This window comes from Melanerpes formicivorus, unplaced genomic scaffold (genome assembly GCF_026170545.1).
Source record: "Melanerpes formicivorus ecotype bairdi unplaced genomic scaffold, bMelFor1.0.p_v2 SCAF_30, whole genome shotgun sequence".
Taxonomy (NCBI): Eukaryota; Metazoa; Chordata; class Aves; order Piciformes; family Picidae; genus Melanerpes; species Melanerpes formicivorus.
The window spans coordinates 9,731,548-9,744,941 of NW_027142382.1; the positions used below are offsets into that span (position 1 = coordinate 9,731,548).

Sequence of the window (13,394 nt, forward strand, 5' to 3'; positions counted from 1 at the left end):
AAACACACGTACTCAGGAGGCTGTGGAAACAGTATTAGCAGGCTCAGAAAGGTATTAGACAAAAACAGACACAAAAGGAAAAAAAGCTGGGAAGTATTTACAGACAGAATATAAAGACTATAAACACTGGAAGTGTGAATAAAATGGATTTGTACCAGGATCATACAGTCTCCATATATAGCATCTCCCAGGAATAGGTGTGAAGATGCAAATTACTAGTCTAGCTGGACTAGTGGGGTGTTAAACTGATCCAGTCAAGCGTTTCTTATCTTTGAAATACCAAAATTCATTTTGTGTCATTATACAAACAAGTCTCATAGGATTTGGAGAGATCTCAAAATGATGTCCATACCTAATAGTTCAGTCTCCAAGTTGAATACGCAGATGCACTGTTAGTATCACACTGTCAGAATCAGCTGTTTGACCTTGCTTCCCTTAGTCTTACTTAACTTTAGTTTCTTAAGTTTGTAATTACTCTTTTCTTTGTCTTAATGCAGTATGCCTTATAAAATGAAATATTAATACACCAAGTGCATCCTTTGCCTGGAACTTGCACAGCTACTGTGTGGTTGGATTAAAAAAAAATCCACTCTCCTGCATGTTTGTTCTCATAGATTCTCCTTGGTGTTACCTTGATTTCTCAAGCAGATGTCCTATTTTCTTGTGCAGCTTACTTGGTACAGGCTTTGTAAAACTGATTTTCATGTTTGGTAATTTGCATATGGCCAAAATCAGGAGCACAGTTTTAATGTAAATTTTAATATATTCAATTTTATTTTATTATTATTTTATTATAAGTTCTGAAGAGCGTTTCCTTTGCACCCTGTGACAGCTGATGGCTAGCTAATGTTTGTGTGTTTATATTGTTATACGGTATGTTTCGTTAACACCTCAAAATAACTGTGATGTAAATGTGCTTGGAGGGAATACTTCTGAGTCAAGATAACTTTAAATTATTATTGGTTTTGTTGTTTGTTTTGGTTTTTTTAATCTTGAATCAGATGGGACAATGGTGAGATTGAAAAGCTTAGCCCATGGGATATGGAACCAGTTCCTGATAATGGTAGGTAGAATCTTACTTAGAAAACCAATTTAATGTTCTTCCTCTTTCTAGTTTCTTTGTTTCATGCAGGTAGTGGACTGTAGATTCCTATCTTTCTTGCAACTCTTGCCCAAAGCCATCTGAGTACAGTATACATTGTCAGCAGGGTGGTTTTGTGCATTTAGGTAGGAAAGATCTTAAAGACAGTCTTGCTTCAGATTGTTGAACCACTTTGTAAATACCTATATTTGTTAACTTTGCATTTTCCAGACTGTTTTGCAGAATTTGTCATCACAAGATATGACTGAAGCAGCCAGCCGACATTTCAAAGATTAGATAGACAGGTGGCTACTGAGAACATCCACATCTGTACAGTGAACTTAGAATCATAGAATGGCTTAGGTTGAAAGTGACCTTAGAGATCATCTACTTCAACCCCCCTGCCATGGGAGGCATTTGTATGCAACAGATTCTTTGGATTGCAGTCATTGGAACACATGCAAGGACCCTGTCCTCTTTCTTGCTTTCATTTTTAATGGACAGACTCTCAGTTGCTTATCGAGGTTCTTGCTGTTGTTTTCCAGGTACAAGCCTACATGCTTGTATCATTTACTAATTCTAGTATTCCAAAGAATTGATCTTGCCAACCCACAGTGTCTGATCAGGAGCCTTCACATGTTTGTTCCTTCTGAAGCCTTCAAATGAAAAGAGGAACCAGCTTTTCAAAAACAATGAAAGAGCAGAAAATGTACTAAAAACAGTCTGTGGAGTTGACAGGGAAAGACATCCATGGAAAATAAGTTACCTACTCAATCACTCTGCACTGGTCAGATTGTGCTGGTCTTTGGGAGCATGACTCTGCACAGAACCATACATCACAGTTTTATATTTCTACTAGTTCATACTCCTCTGAGCAATCTGCCAGGTCAAAACAAATACTATTTTTTCTAAATGTGCAAAAGACCACTACTGTTAATACCAGGAAAGATGTCACAAAGTGTATTGCCTACCTTGCACATGTTTGAAGGCTGGGGACACAAACTGACTCATTAAACTAAATCACAGTCCTGTGAAGTTTAAGGTATACACTAAACTCAGAGAAGTTGTTTAGATGGTTTTATTTTAACTCCTCTTTAAGTGTAATGCTTAGATGAAGAGTGGAAAGAGTCTCCTGGAAATTGAGAGACAAATACATGATGTCTTTGCTGTGGTATGCATTTTCATATGCTTTTCCCTGTAGTCTTAGTATCACACTCCACTTTAAGTCAAGAGGGTTTTTGTCAGTTGCAAGCATTTGAGTGTGTAATGAGTACTTAACATTTTAGCTTGTTTTGCATTGCCACTTCTTACCCTTTTCTAATTTCTATTACTCTTCAGTTCATCAGCCTGAAGAATTAGGAGCTAGTGTTTCTGTGACTTTTGATGAAGTGGAGAAGCTACTGTATAAACCCCAAGAAGGAGAGTGGGGGCTGAGATCTCGTGATGAAGCGTGTGAACGGATTATCAGTGGTATTGATCAGCTTCTGACTCTTGGTGAGTATGTAATCTAAGCTTCAGGTAGTTTTCTCATATGAATATCCACGACATCCTTTAAAAATTGCCTATGATGAAAATACTGTAAACATTCATATATATTCATGTGCAGTTCTTGCTGTCTGTACTGAGATCTTTGGGTTTATGCATAATTGGTTTTATCAAGAACAGCAGTTAACACATTGCAGTTAACACCTGGCTCAATTGTCATATGCTACAGGCCTTGAAGAAGTTTAATCTTGCTGTTTCTTAACAGACATTTCAGCAGCTTTTGCTGGTCCAGTTGACCTTTGTACGTATCCCAAATACTGTACCGTGATTGCTTATCCAACTGACCTGAACACTATTCGGACAAGACTGGTTAACCGATTCTACAGGTTAGTACTAGCAATAGAAACCAGGACAATTTGGTCTTGAGTTTGTCTAATCTAAGAAGATCTAAACTTCCTTGAGTAAGAATAGCGATTACTGTATTTCACAAACATTTTGATAGCAAATAGTCCAGTACCTGAATTCAGTATTACAAGTGTTTTGAAGCAGGTCTCTGGTGCTTAATAACTGCAATGTTGTATTATATTTCAGGAAAATGATTTCTGCCTACATTGAAAACAGTACCAGAGTTACACTAACAGTCTTTAAGAAACTTGCTATTTTAAATTAGTGAATTTTCTTTGAATGAAGTTTCTTCAGTGCTGAAGATTTAATTCAGATTTTGAAGTGCTGTACTTCAGCTACTTTTGAACTTAAAGTTAAGCTTTTAGGCACTTGCTACTTTCAAAAATGGAGTTAAACACAGAGGTAAAACATTAAATATCACCACCAGCATTTTAAGTGATAAAAACTCAGGGTAAAAAAAACTGTAGTGATGATAAAGCTCTGATTTGCTGGATGTGTCAGGTATCTATAGCTCTTAAAGAAATTAAATGACATTCTTCATCTGGACTTGGATTCAGTGTGCCTCTAAATATAGTGAAAAGACATTAATAGTCGTTTTCCTCTTTATCTAAGACTTAAATTATGTCTTGGGAAATTAGTTTGAAATTCTGTATGTGAAGAAGTGCAAGCTTGAGGTAACTTACTTCATAACTACAAGGAACTGGGAAAATTAGTGATAGCAATGAATTAACAGCCACAGTAGCTCATTTCTATCAAGTTAAAATTCTCATTTGCAGCACTTTGTACAAATTGTTGTCTCACAGAGTACACTGTTTAGACTGGTCATGTGGCCCCAAAGAAATGTATTTGAGGGAAGGCAGGAAGGAACATAGCTGAGATGTCTTTAACAATTTAATTAGACCACGCTTCTTCTTTGATAGCTCATTCCTTGTGTTTGTTAAGAATTATCAAGATACTACACTATAGTTTGTTACAAACAAATTCTGGTTCTGGTTTTCAGGGTAAATGTTATCATTTACTGTGAAGGTACTTTTTCCCTCATTTTGAGGAGAAAGTTCTTCACAGAAAGAGTGATTGGCCATAGGAATGTGCTGCCCAGGGAGGTGGTGGAGTCTCCGTCCCTGGAGGTTCAAATGAGGATTGGACCATGTGGCACTTGAAGCCATGGTTTAGTTAGGCATGAGGTGTTGGGTGATAGGTTGGACTTGATGATCTCTGAAGTATTTTCCAACCTTGTTGATTCTGTGAATAATATCACTGTGAGCCTTTAAAACAACAAAAAAAGGTGTGTTTGAAGAATCCAGGGAATCCACAATCCTCAACCTTATTTCAGTGATTTTTTATAATGCAGCAGTAACATCTCCTAGTGCTTACTTGGCTAGCTCTGTTAACTGAATTTTACCAGTGAAATCAAAGTGTGCTAGAATTTGAGAGGCTTTCTGAAGAGGAATTATCAATAATGAAGTGGAAATGAGTGAGCAGAGGCATTCATTGTTGATTTTGTTTGATTTTTGTTTTGTGTGTCTGTCTCTGTGTGTGCATACATATACAGACAGACTTCAGTTTTCTATGTGGATGAAAGGTTTGAGGCTGGTCTAATGAGACTTAAAAAGAGAACATCTATCTAATGTGGGCAAAAAATTACTGAGTTACAATTTTTGCAGATTTTAAGCTTTTTAGCCTGATGTTAAAGGTATGCTGTTTTTTAATTGTAAGGAGAATCTCTGCATTGGTTTGGGAAGTAAGATACATTGAAAGCAATGCTCGGACCTTCAATGAACCTGGAAGCGCTATTGCTAGAGCTGCAAAAAAGATAACTACCCACCTCTTGAAGTTCATCAAGTAAGTGGCATTTAAATCTAAGTAGTGCTTGAATACTTATGCTTTTAAGTGATGGGAGAGTATAAGCATCTTAATATCCCTTTGTGAATCCTACTTCTTTTGATTTTATTTTTGTTTGTCCTTACTATTTTTCAGTGCACTGCAGGGCAGTTTTATAATTCACTTTGAATATTTTATCTTAACTGGCAAAATAGTTAAATGATCAGCATAGAGGCATTTTAACTTTTTCCTTAGTAGTATTCATTGGTATTTATACAACCAAAATGTCATTTCACATGAAAGTAGCTCGACCTATAAAGTAAATTCTATGCTATCTAGCATATGTCTAGAAGTTCCTGCTGCAGTTTGTCTGACTTAGTTCAGCTGAAAGATCTGTTTGAAAAGAAATGAGTGCAGGCAGTATTCCTTCAGGTAGATCAAATGTGAAAACTCCTCTTAAATCCCTAATGCTAATTTCACCCTTCTCCCTTCACCTCCTCTGAAATGCACAGTACAACATTTTTTCAGACATAACGTTACTTTGTTGATACTATAATCATCCTGTCATTTTTATATTTCATTCTACTCTCAGTTACTGTCTTCCACTTCATGTGTAGTTTTTGGTTGTGGCTGGGTTTAATCTGGGAAATGACAGCTACATTGTGCCATTCCAGTAACGGATTTAATTGCATTCCAGTGATGAGGACTGTACAAACATTTTTGAACTATGTAGCACAACAGATGATGAACAAGATTATCTTGATACTGATCTGGTAAGCTTTTCCTGTGGATAATTCCAGTGATTTATGGTGGTAAAAAATTACCATCAGCCTTCAATCTTTATTTTATGTTTTTAAATCTTGCTCATTTGTTTTTATATAAATGTTTGTGTGCATTTATATGTCTATACAGCCAACATGAATATGGAATATATTAAGAATGTGGGGATTGATAGGAGGAGATGCTTTATTAAAAGAGTTTTAAGCTGTCAATATTTAAGTATAACAAACACACATTTAATACTGTGTCCTATCAACTAGAAAGAATGCTTCCATGTTTTATGAGTGGTACTGTATTTCTGAAGCATGTTAGTGTTCAATAATGTAATACTAATATTTCAAGAGTACACTAATACCTGTCTTTCACTGTCATTTTAACTATATGCATCTGGTTATTTCTAAGGTCAATGCTGTCATTCATATAGTCATAAATGCTAGAAGCTGACAGTTTGAGTAACCATGACAGTGATGCTTTGTCTCTCAATTTCTGTGTACCACCATATGAATCATGCATCAGATTTGCAGGTCTCATTGAGAATTTAATAAAGTGCATTTATCTTACATCTGGTAGAGGCAGACATGCACTGTTGTTATGCCATGAATGTTATCTGAAGTGCCATATATTTATAACTCTAGTGTATTCACAACTGTCCAATCTGATGTCTTCTTCACATTTTGATGTCTAATGTGATGTTTATTAACGTCATCACAAAGTTGCAAAGTAATTGCTTCCCTTGCAGTTTAATATGCAGAAAGCACATTGAGTTGGTTTTGTTCATCTGGCTGTTTCTGCATCATCTTAGTACGTTCATATTGTAATGTACTGCTTTTTACCAAAAGTGACTTGATCACAGGATGTCTTTTCCTAAACTCAGGGCAAGCAAAAATCAAAGTGTTTCCTGACAGTTTATTATCAGTGAATTGAATTGCTAATCTTTGGTCACTGAGAATGAAAGCTGATGGCTGTTGTCTTATTGCAGTTTCTGGTAATAGTTTTTGCTTTGTATTAAGGACCAGAGTTGGTGTTGGCAGTCTTCAGTGGTGATCTTGCTTTCCAAGTCTCCCTGCTGCTGTGCTCTATATTTTGATATGCTCATATTGTGTCCTATGAAAGAATATAGAATGCAAATCTATTTTTACCATGGTATCACATCTGATAACACTTTGAGCACCTATTTACTGTTATTTCATAAATAATTAAGATGATTGATTCTGTTTTGTGCAGGATGATGAAAAATGTCTTCCAAGAACATCATATAGAAGAAGAAAAGTGAGTTCATTAATCTTTACCATATATATCCAAATCAGGTCTGGTAGGAAGATTGGTTAAGAGACTGCAATTCTGTGAGGAGTGATGGCAGATTTTTTTTAATTGGGTGGTTTTGTTTGTTTAACAATCATAAAACAGATCTATTTTTTTTTCCCCTTTGGTATTAAGGAAATTAAGGCTTTGACTTAATAGGTATTTGATTTTATTGTGCTTCTGTCCTTGTTCAGTATAGTTGTCTAGGGAAATCTTACGGGTTTGATAATGGCTCTGTTCAGTGTAGCAGTTCTCAGTTACCTGTATGATACTGAAGTGAAAGAGTTCTTCAGATGAGATACTTGGAAAAAATATCCATCACTTACAGTATTATTTAAATGTTTTGCAAATAGTTTTATATCAGAAGCTATACTTGTCTGGGCCTTAATTTTTTAGTATCTAAAGATGGAAAGATTGTTAAAGAAAATGTTATAATTTGTCTCAGTTTATTAATGAAGATTAGGAAAGAATCTGCTAGCAGAATAGTGCCCATTTTGTTATAAAGAGTGTATGTTTGTAAGTGCATTGTTTTTCTGCTACAGAAATAATTCCAGGCAGATGAACAGGTTTAGTTTTCTTGCTATATTTCAGTAACACTTCTTTTTTTCTAACTTTTTTCCTAAGGGACGGGGTTTAAAAAAAGGCAAAAATGTCAAAACTGGCTATGATGAAAACTGTTGGAAGAAGCAGTGTATGGAATTGGTGAATTTAATTTTCCAGTGTGAAGATTCTGAACCTTTCAGACAGCCTGTTGATTTGGATCAATATCCTGTAAGTTGTTCATCTTAACTATGTAAGATATAATTCTGGCATTTTTTTTTCCTCTTAACAATTTGGTACCAGAGTAAGCTCTCCACATTGCTCTTGGAGCTATTTCTTCTCTTCATGGCTTCAGTCCCAAACCATTGAAAGAAGTTTGCTTTGCCTGGTGCTTCGAGCTATGGGCTGCATGCTGCTCTACTGCATCAAGATAACATCACAAAACAGTTGTAGAGCAGTAGTGGTGTCTGCAAATATTCTGATACCTTAAATTTGGTTTGAAAACACTTGCAATCTTCTTTTGCTTGCTTTGTTATTGTCCCTTATAGGTAATAACATACTGGTTTATCTAAAACTAATTAATTAAAACTGGTCACTCGAGAGACATTGTACAAAACTGATTTACTGAGCCTATGCTGTGAATTTGATTTGTTCCTTCTCTTAGCTGTTCATGCTATTCTTGCTAAATCTTCAGTCTCCTTTTGTCTAAAAGCCAAACTTTGAAGGAAAAGAACTTAACAAGCATGCAGTGGTTTTGTGTGGACTCCACATATTGAGTTTGGGTATTACTTAAGGTTTTAAGAACATCTTGAGGTTCTCTAAAGCTCCTCAACGGGAGAGAAAGATTGAGGCATTTTGATGTGGTTTTGTTTTTTAAACCAGGCCAGTTTGTTTGTGATAATAAAATGCATCAGGGAAAGGCTTACATGATGACTTATAGCAGTCTCATTTTATCATTCTGATTAACAATAAAAACAATTAGCTTGTGTGTTACGGTCACTGGGTAATTGTCTCTGAAGAAACTCAAGAGAATTGAACCTGGGAATCTGCACACACAAGCACATGACATTCTATAAACTCACGACCCTTCAGAAATTCTGAAGGCCACCTTGAAAGTGAGCAGAAGTTTGTGTAGCATAATGTAGTGGAGACTAAATCAGCTACCACTGCTGTCTGTTAATGGTAGATGCTTCTGTTTTCAGCAGATGGTTAAGCTGATCTCTGATCATCTTAGCTGCCCTTAAATTAGAGAAATGAAAAATGTTGTTCTTCCTTTATACCTTATTCAGTCTTTATTTCTTCCCCCCATACATTCTGTCTAGGATTACAGACATATTATAGACACTCCAATGGACTTCGGTACAGTGAAAGAAACTCTGGAAGCTGGAAATTATGACACTCCAATGGAACTGTGCAAAGACATAAGACTAATATTTAGTAATGCAAAATCTTATACTCCAAACAAAAAATCAAAGGTAACTGTTAATAGTGGAGGGAGGTTATGCTTGTCTGAAGGAGGTGAGGTGTTATTTTACAGTTAGTTTCTTTACCAGTACTTTTGATAAAGCTGCTGGTTGAATAGATAGTGGGGAGAAGTATTACAAAAATAATGATGTTCATTTCTTGTTTATCTACTGTTGCACAGGATTGTGTGCTCTGCCTTTCCTGCTGCTTTTTTCTTTACATGTTTTCACTCTAGAAATTATATACTTGGATGAAAGGTTCCTTTTTTAATATAAGCCACTTCCTTACCTAGATTTATAGTATGACCTTGAGACTGTCAGCATTATTTGAAGAGAAAATAAGAAGAATTGTTTCAGATTTCAAAAATGGTCAGAAACAGAATGAGAAACTACGAAGAAACCAGAGGTATACTAGAAGAGTTCAGAATCAAAGCTCAGTGCAGCATCCTACCAAGATGCTCAGGTAACTAAATTATGAAGATGTATCACAGCTGACTAGTATTCATATTGACTGTCATGTTTAGTCTATGAAGACAAGAACAATCTGTTTATCAAACATTTAGGTAACTCCAGTGAGATTTTCTGTCTCAGTTTAAAAGATATAGTTTCATAGTTTCATTCAGGGTTGGAAGGGACCACAAGGATCATCTAGTTCCAACCCCCCTGCCATGGGCAGGGACACCCCACACTAGAGCAGGCTGGACAGAGCCTCATCCAGCCTGCTCTTAAACTCCCCCAGGGACGGGGCCTCGACCACCTCCCTGGACAACACATTCCAGGGCTTCACCACTCTCATGGGGAAGAACCTCCTCCTCACATCTAGCCTGAATCTCCCCAACTCCAGTTTCATTCCATTCCCCCTAGTCCTATCACTACCTGAGATCCTGAGCAGTCCCTCCCCAGCCTTCCTGTAGGCCCCTTTCAGATACTGGAAGGCCACAATGAGGTCACCTCAGAGCCTTCTCTTCTCCAGACTGAACAGCCCCAACTCCTTCAGTCTGTCCTCACAGGAGAGGTGCTCCAGCCCTCTGATCATCCTCGTGGCCCTTCTCTGGACACGTTCCTGCACCTCCACATCCCTCTTGTAATAGGGGCTCCGGAACTGGACACAGTACTCCAGGTGGGGTCTCACCAGGGCTGAGTAGAGGGGTAGGATCACCTCCCTCGACCTGCTGGCCACACTTCTCCTGATGCAGCCCAGGATCTGATTGGCTTTGTGGGCTGCAAGTGCACATTGAGAGCTCCTGTTGAGCTTCTTGTCCACCAGCACCCCCAAGTCTCTCTCCTCAGGGCTGCTTTCCAGCCAGTCCCTGCCCAGCCTGGATTTGTGCCTGGGATTGCCTCGACCCAGCTGCAGGACCCTACACTTGCTCTTATTGAACTTCATGAGGTTGGCTTGTGCCCACCTCTCCAGCCTGTCAAGGTCCCTCTGGATGGCCTCCCTTCCCTCCAGTGTGTCTGCTGCACCACACAGCTTGGTGTCATCAGCAAACTTGCTGAGGGTGCACTCAATGCCACTGTCCATGTCACCCACAAAATATGCCTAAAACCTGGGGGGTTTTTGTAGTATAAAACTGGCCGTGAAACAGCAAAGGGAGCAAAGAGTAGGAAAGGGATTTTTGGCTTCTTTTAAAATTAATTTATTTATTTATTAACTGTTTTTCAGTCAGGAAGTCAGTATTCAATGTGACTGGAATAATGAGGAATGATCAAATATTCACTCATATATATTACAAAGATTATAAAGCTGTATATGTTTTTGTCACATGAAGTCGGTCAGTCCTATGGAAGTTACAGAAGTTTTCACTCACTGCAGCAGACTCTTGGCAGCAAGATAGACCTTTTCTTTTTTGCAGAAAAATAAGTTTTTGACATAACTGCTGGCTGACATGATTGACTCGTGTATTCTTAGTTTGCCTATGGGATGAAGTGAGACAAAATACAAAAGCTAAGCATGGTGAATTGTTGAGCTTACACCTTTTTGCTACTGTCCAGCCTTTCTCCTCTGGCAGTGCAAGGACAGAAGTAAGAGTTTTAAAGACAAAAAGAAAAATGACATTTGTTTGCCTTGTATGGCTTTTTTCCTCTTAGCATTTCAGTGGATTACTTCTACATTTTCAAAATCTTACTATGCATACATGTGGGATTACATTACAGTCAGTCCTGTAGGTCAGCTTCAAACTTTATTGGGAGGAGTATTCCTCGGGTTCTCGTTTCTCCTCAGAATATGAAGAAACACATCAGAATAGGCAGAACTTTTCCTTTGAAATGATGCTTCTGCTCATATGGGACTTGTTTACAAGTTAGTGCTACTCAGCTGGACTGAGCTTTAGGGCTATCGAGAGAGAGTGTTTGGATAGCAAAAAGCCCGTATGCATCTTGCATGCCCAGGTGATTATCTGAAAGCCTGTGACTGCAAAGAAGAAAGTCGTTATAAATGTGAGAATAACAGGACTGCATGTAGCACTCTGCCATGTATAGAAAGGCAAAATGGAATCAGCATGTTTCTCTACAGTGCATTTTATTGTAGACAACAAGCTTGCTTTAACAAAACACCTTCTTTGTGCCTTGGAAACTTAGTTTGAGGCTTACATGCAATTAATGACAGACTCAGAATTGAACAGAAATTGAGGCTGCTGTTGCAGTTTCCTGGTAAACAGTAAGAGGACATTGCTATCTAGAAGGCATTCAATGTTAACTTCCTTTTTCTGTTCTGAGGAACAAGTGTCTCCTCTTGTATAACTTTACAAGGAGTGTAGGTTATTATTTTGATGAAAGTACTTAATACTTGTCTAAGTTATTTTTTCCCACATCATATTAGCTTCACAAAGCTAACAGACTCTCTGTAAATTTAAAGTCCCTTAGCTTAGTCCTACAGTTATTCAAGCCTTCAGAGAAGTATTGTTAAAATACACAATTGCTGTTAATTCTTAGTTTTACAGTCTGTCTTGCTTTTACTTCTTTCCCCTTCATTAGAAATATGAAGCAGAAACCATTGAAGTCTCAGGCAAAAATTGAATCTGAGCAGGAAGATTGTTTTACTCAGCCTACCTCAAGCAGAGCTGCCTGTGTTGCAAGCCATAAAATAAATGCTAGCAATTACAAGCATAGTTCTTCTGGTGAATCCTCTGATTCTGCGTGCCTGGCTTCTTTTGAAAGGAATGGAAAAGCCAGATCCACAACACTAACAAATTGTTCAGCGTTGTCATCAGGTGGGAAATGGAATCTATTTTAGATAAGCATTTTCATTTTGATCTTGCCTATGAATTAATTTCCTTTCTAATTGCTATAATTTTGCAGTTGCATTCTCAGCTGTTAAAGGAGGTTTGCATTTTTAACGAGAGGATTTTTTATATCTGATTTCTATGCAGTTTATTGGTTTGTGTCATACAGAATTTTGTGTGCTTTTTATGAACTTTGAACAGTTTGGACACTTCATTAAATGTTACAAAAAGGTCTGTGTACTAAACATGGAAATTTCTGCTTTAAAGTCCCATAAAATTTAAACTTACTTAACAAAAGCTTGCACCTAAGTGGAAATCTAGCAGTAGATTAGTTTGCTTCTTCAAGGTAGAGCTATCTTGGCTGCATATCTATTTTGCTGTCAGGTAGATGGTATATTTTTTTGCAGCTTTTATGTGAAGATTCACCACAAAAGCTGAATTGAGTAAGACTGATAAGAAAAACCAGACTGGCTGGCTACATGGTTACTTGATGCTCTTAAGTTGTTCCAAAGAGAAGAATAGAATTTTTCCATTTCAAGCAGCTGTTGTGGGAACATGATTGCAGTGAATGGATGTCTCTTATTTGAGAGAAAATGTAGTGTATTTGATAAATGGTGCTTCATAAAATACAGGTTATACAGAAGTTTCCCAAGACACAAAAAACTTTGTCTTTTCCTCCTTCCCCTGTGCCTCACCTTGATAAAAATTCAGCTTTTTTCTAAGGATAAGAATGCAAGTTCCTGTGAAAGATACCTGTTAGGGCATGATTTATGTTGGGGTTTAACATAATTTTTTCTTATTTCTGCTATTTGGAAACAGCTGTGTTACTTTACTTGAAACTTAAATACAGGTTAAAGAAGCATCCTGTCACTGAATAGCATATCCATTTGGAGTGGTATCTTGTGTAGAGCTCAATTGTATACATATTAAGGCATGATAATGTATTGTAAGATAATACCATGAAGGTGTTTTGATGTTTTCCTGGAAGCTAAAATTGGCAGTGCTCTTTTTTTAACAGAAAGTGAAATAGAAGCTTCTCTGGTTTCTTCATCTACTTCATCTTCAACTTCTACAAGTAGCTCAGAAGACAGCAAAGAAAGCTCTGTGGCTCTTGTGTCGCCTCCACTACACAATGGTGTTTGTAGAAGAAAGAACAGCAATCGTAGGGTGACCAGAAATCGGGCTGCTCAGAGAAAACAAACAGGTGAGGATTGATAGTCTTCTTGGGAATGGTACATAATGTGTGTGTGTGCACATAACTGAATGTAACTAGTATGTTTTAAATTGTGTATT

At 37.3% G+C, this 13,394-nt stretch overlaps 1 protein-coding gene across 1 annotated transcript in view; it reads left to right on the plus strand.

The window, feature by feature from the left end:
* Window positions 1-13,394, plus strand: part of BRWD1 (bromodomain and WD repeat domain containing 1) — a 59,198-nt gene that overhangs the window by 32,711 nt on the left and 13,093 nt on the right. The window contains exons 29-39 of the mRNA XM_068155270.1: window positions 1,002-1,063; window positions 2,420-2,575; window positions 2,832-2,952; window positions 4,688-4,813; window positions 5,490-5,565; window positions 6,797-6,841; window positions 7,499-7,645; window positions 8,737-8,889; window positions 9,171-9,340; window positions 11,854-12,089; window positions 13,120-13,305. Coding sequence (XP_068011371.1) covers window positions 1,002-1,063; window positions 2,420-2,575; window positions 2,832-2,952; window positions 4,688-4,813; window positions 5,490-5,565; window positions 6,797-6,841; window positions 7,499-7,645; window positions 8,737-8,889; window positions 9,171-9,340; window positions 11,854-12,089; window positions 13,120-13,305 — 1,478 coding nt within the window. The remainder of the gene's footprint in view (window positions 1-1,001; window positions 1,064-2,419; window positions 2,576-2,831; window positions 2,953-4,687; window positions 4,814-5,489; window positions 5,566-6,796; window positions 6,842-7,498; window positions 7,646-8,736; window positions 8,890-9,170; window positions 9,341-11,853; window positions 12,090-13,119; window positions 13,306-13,394) is intronic.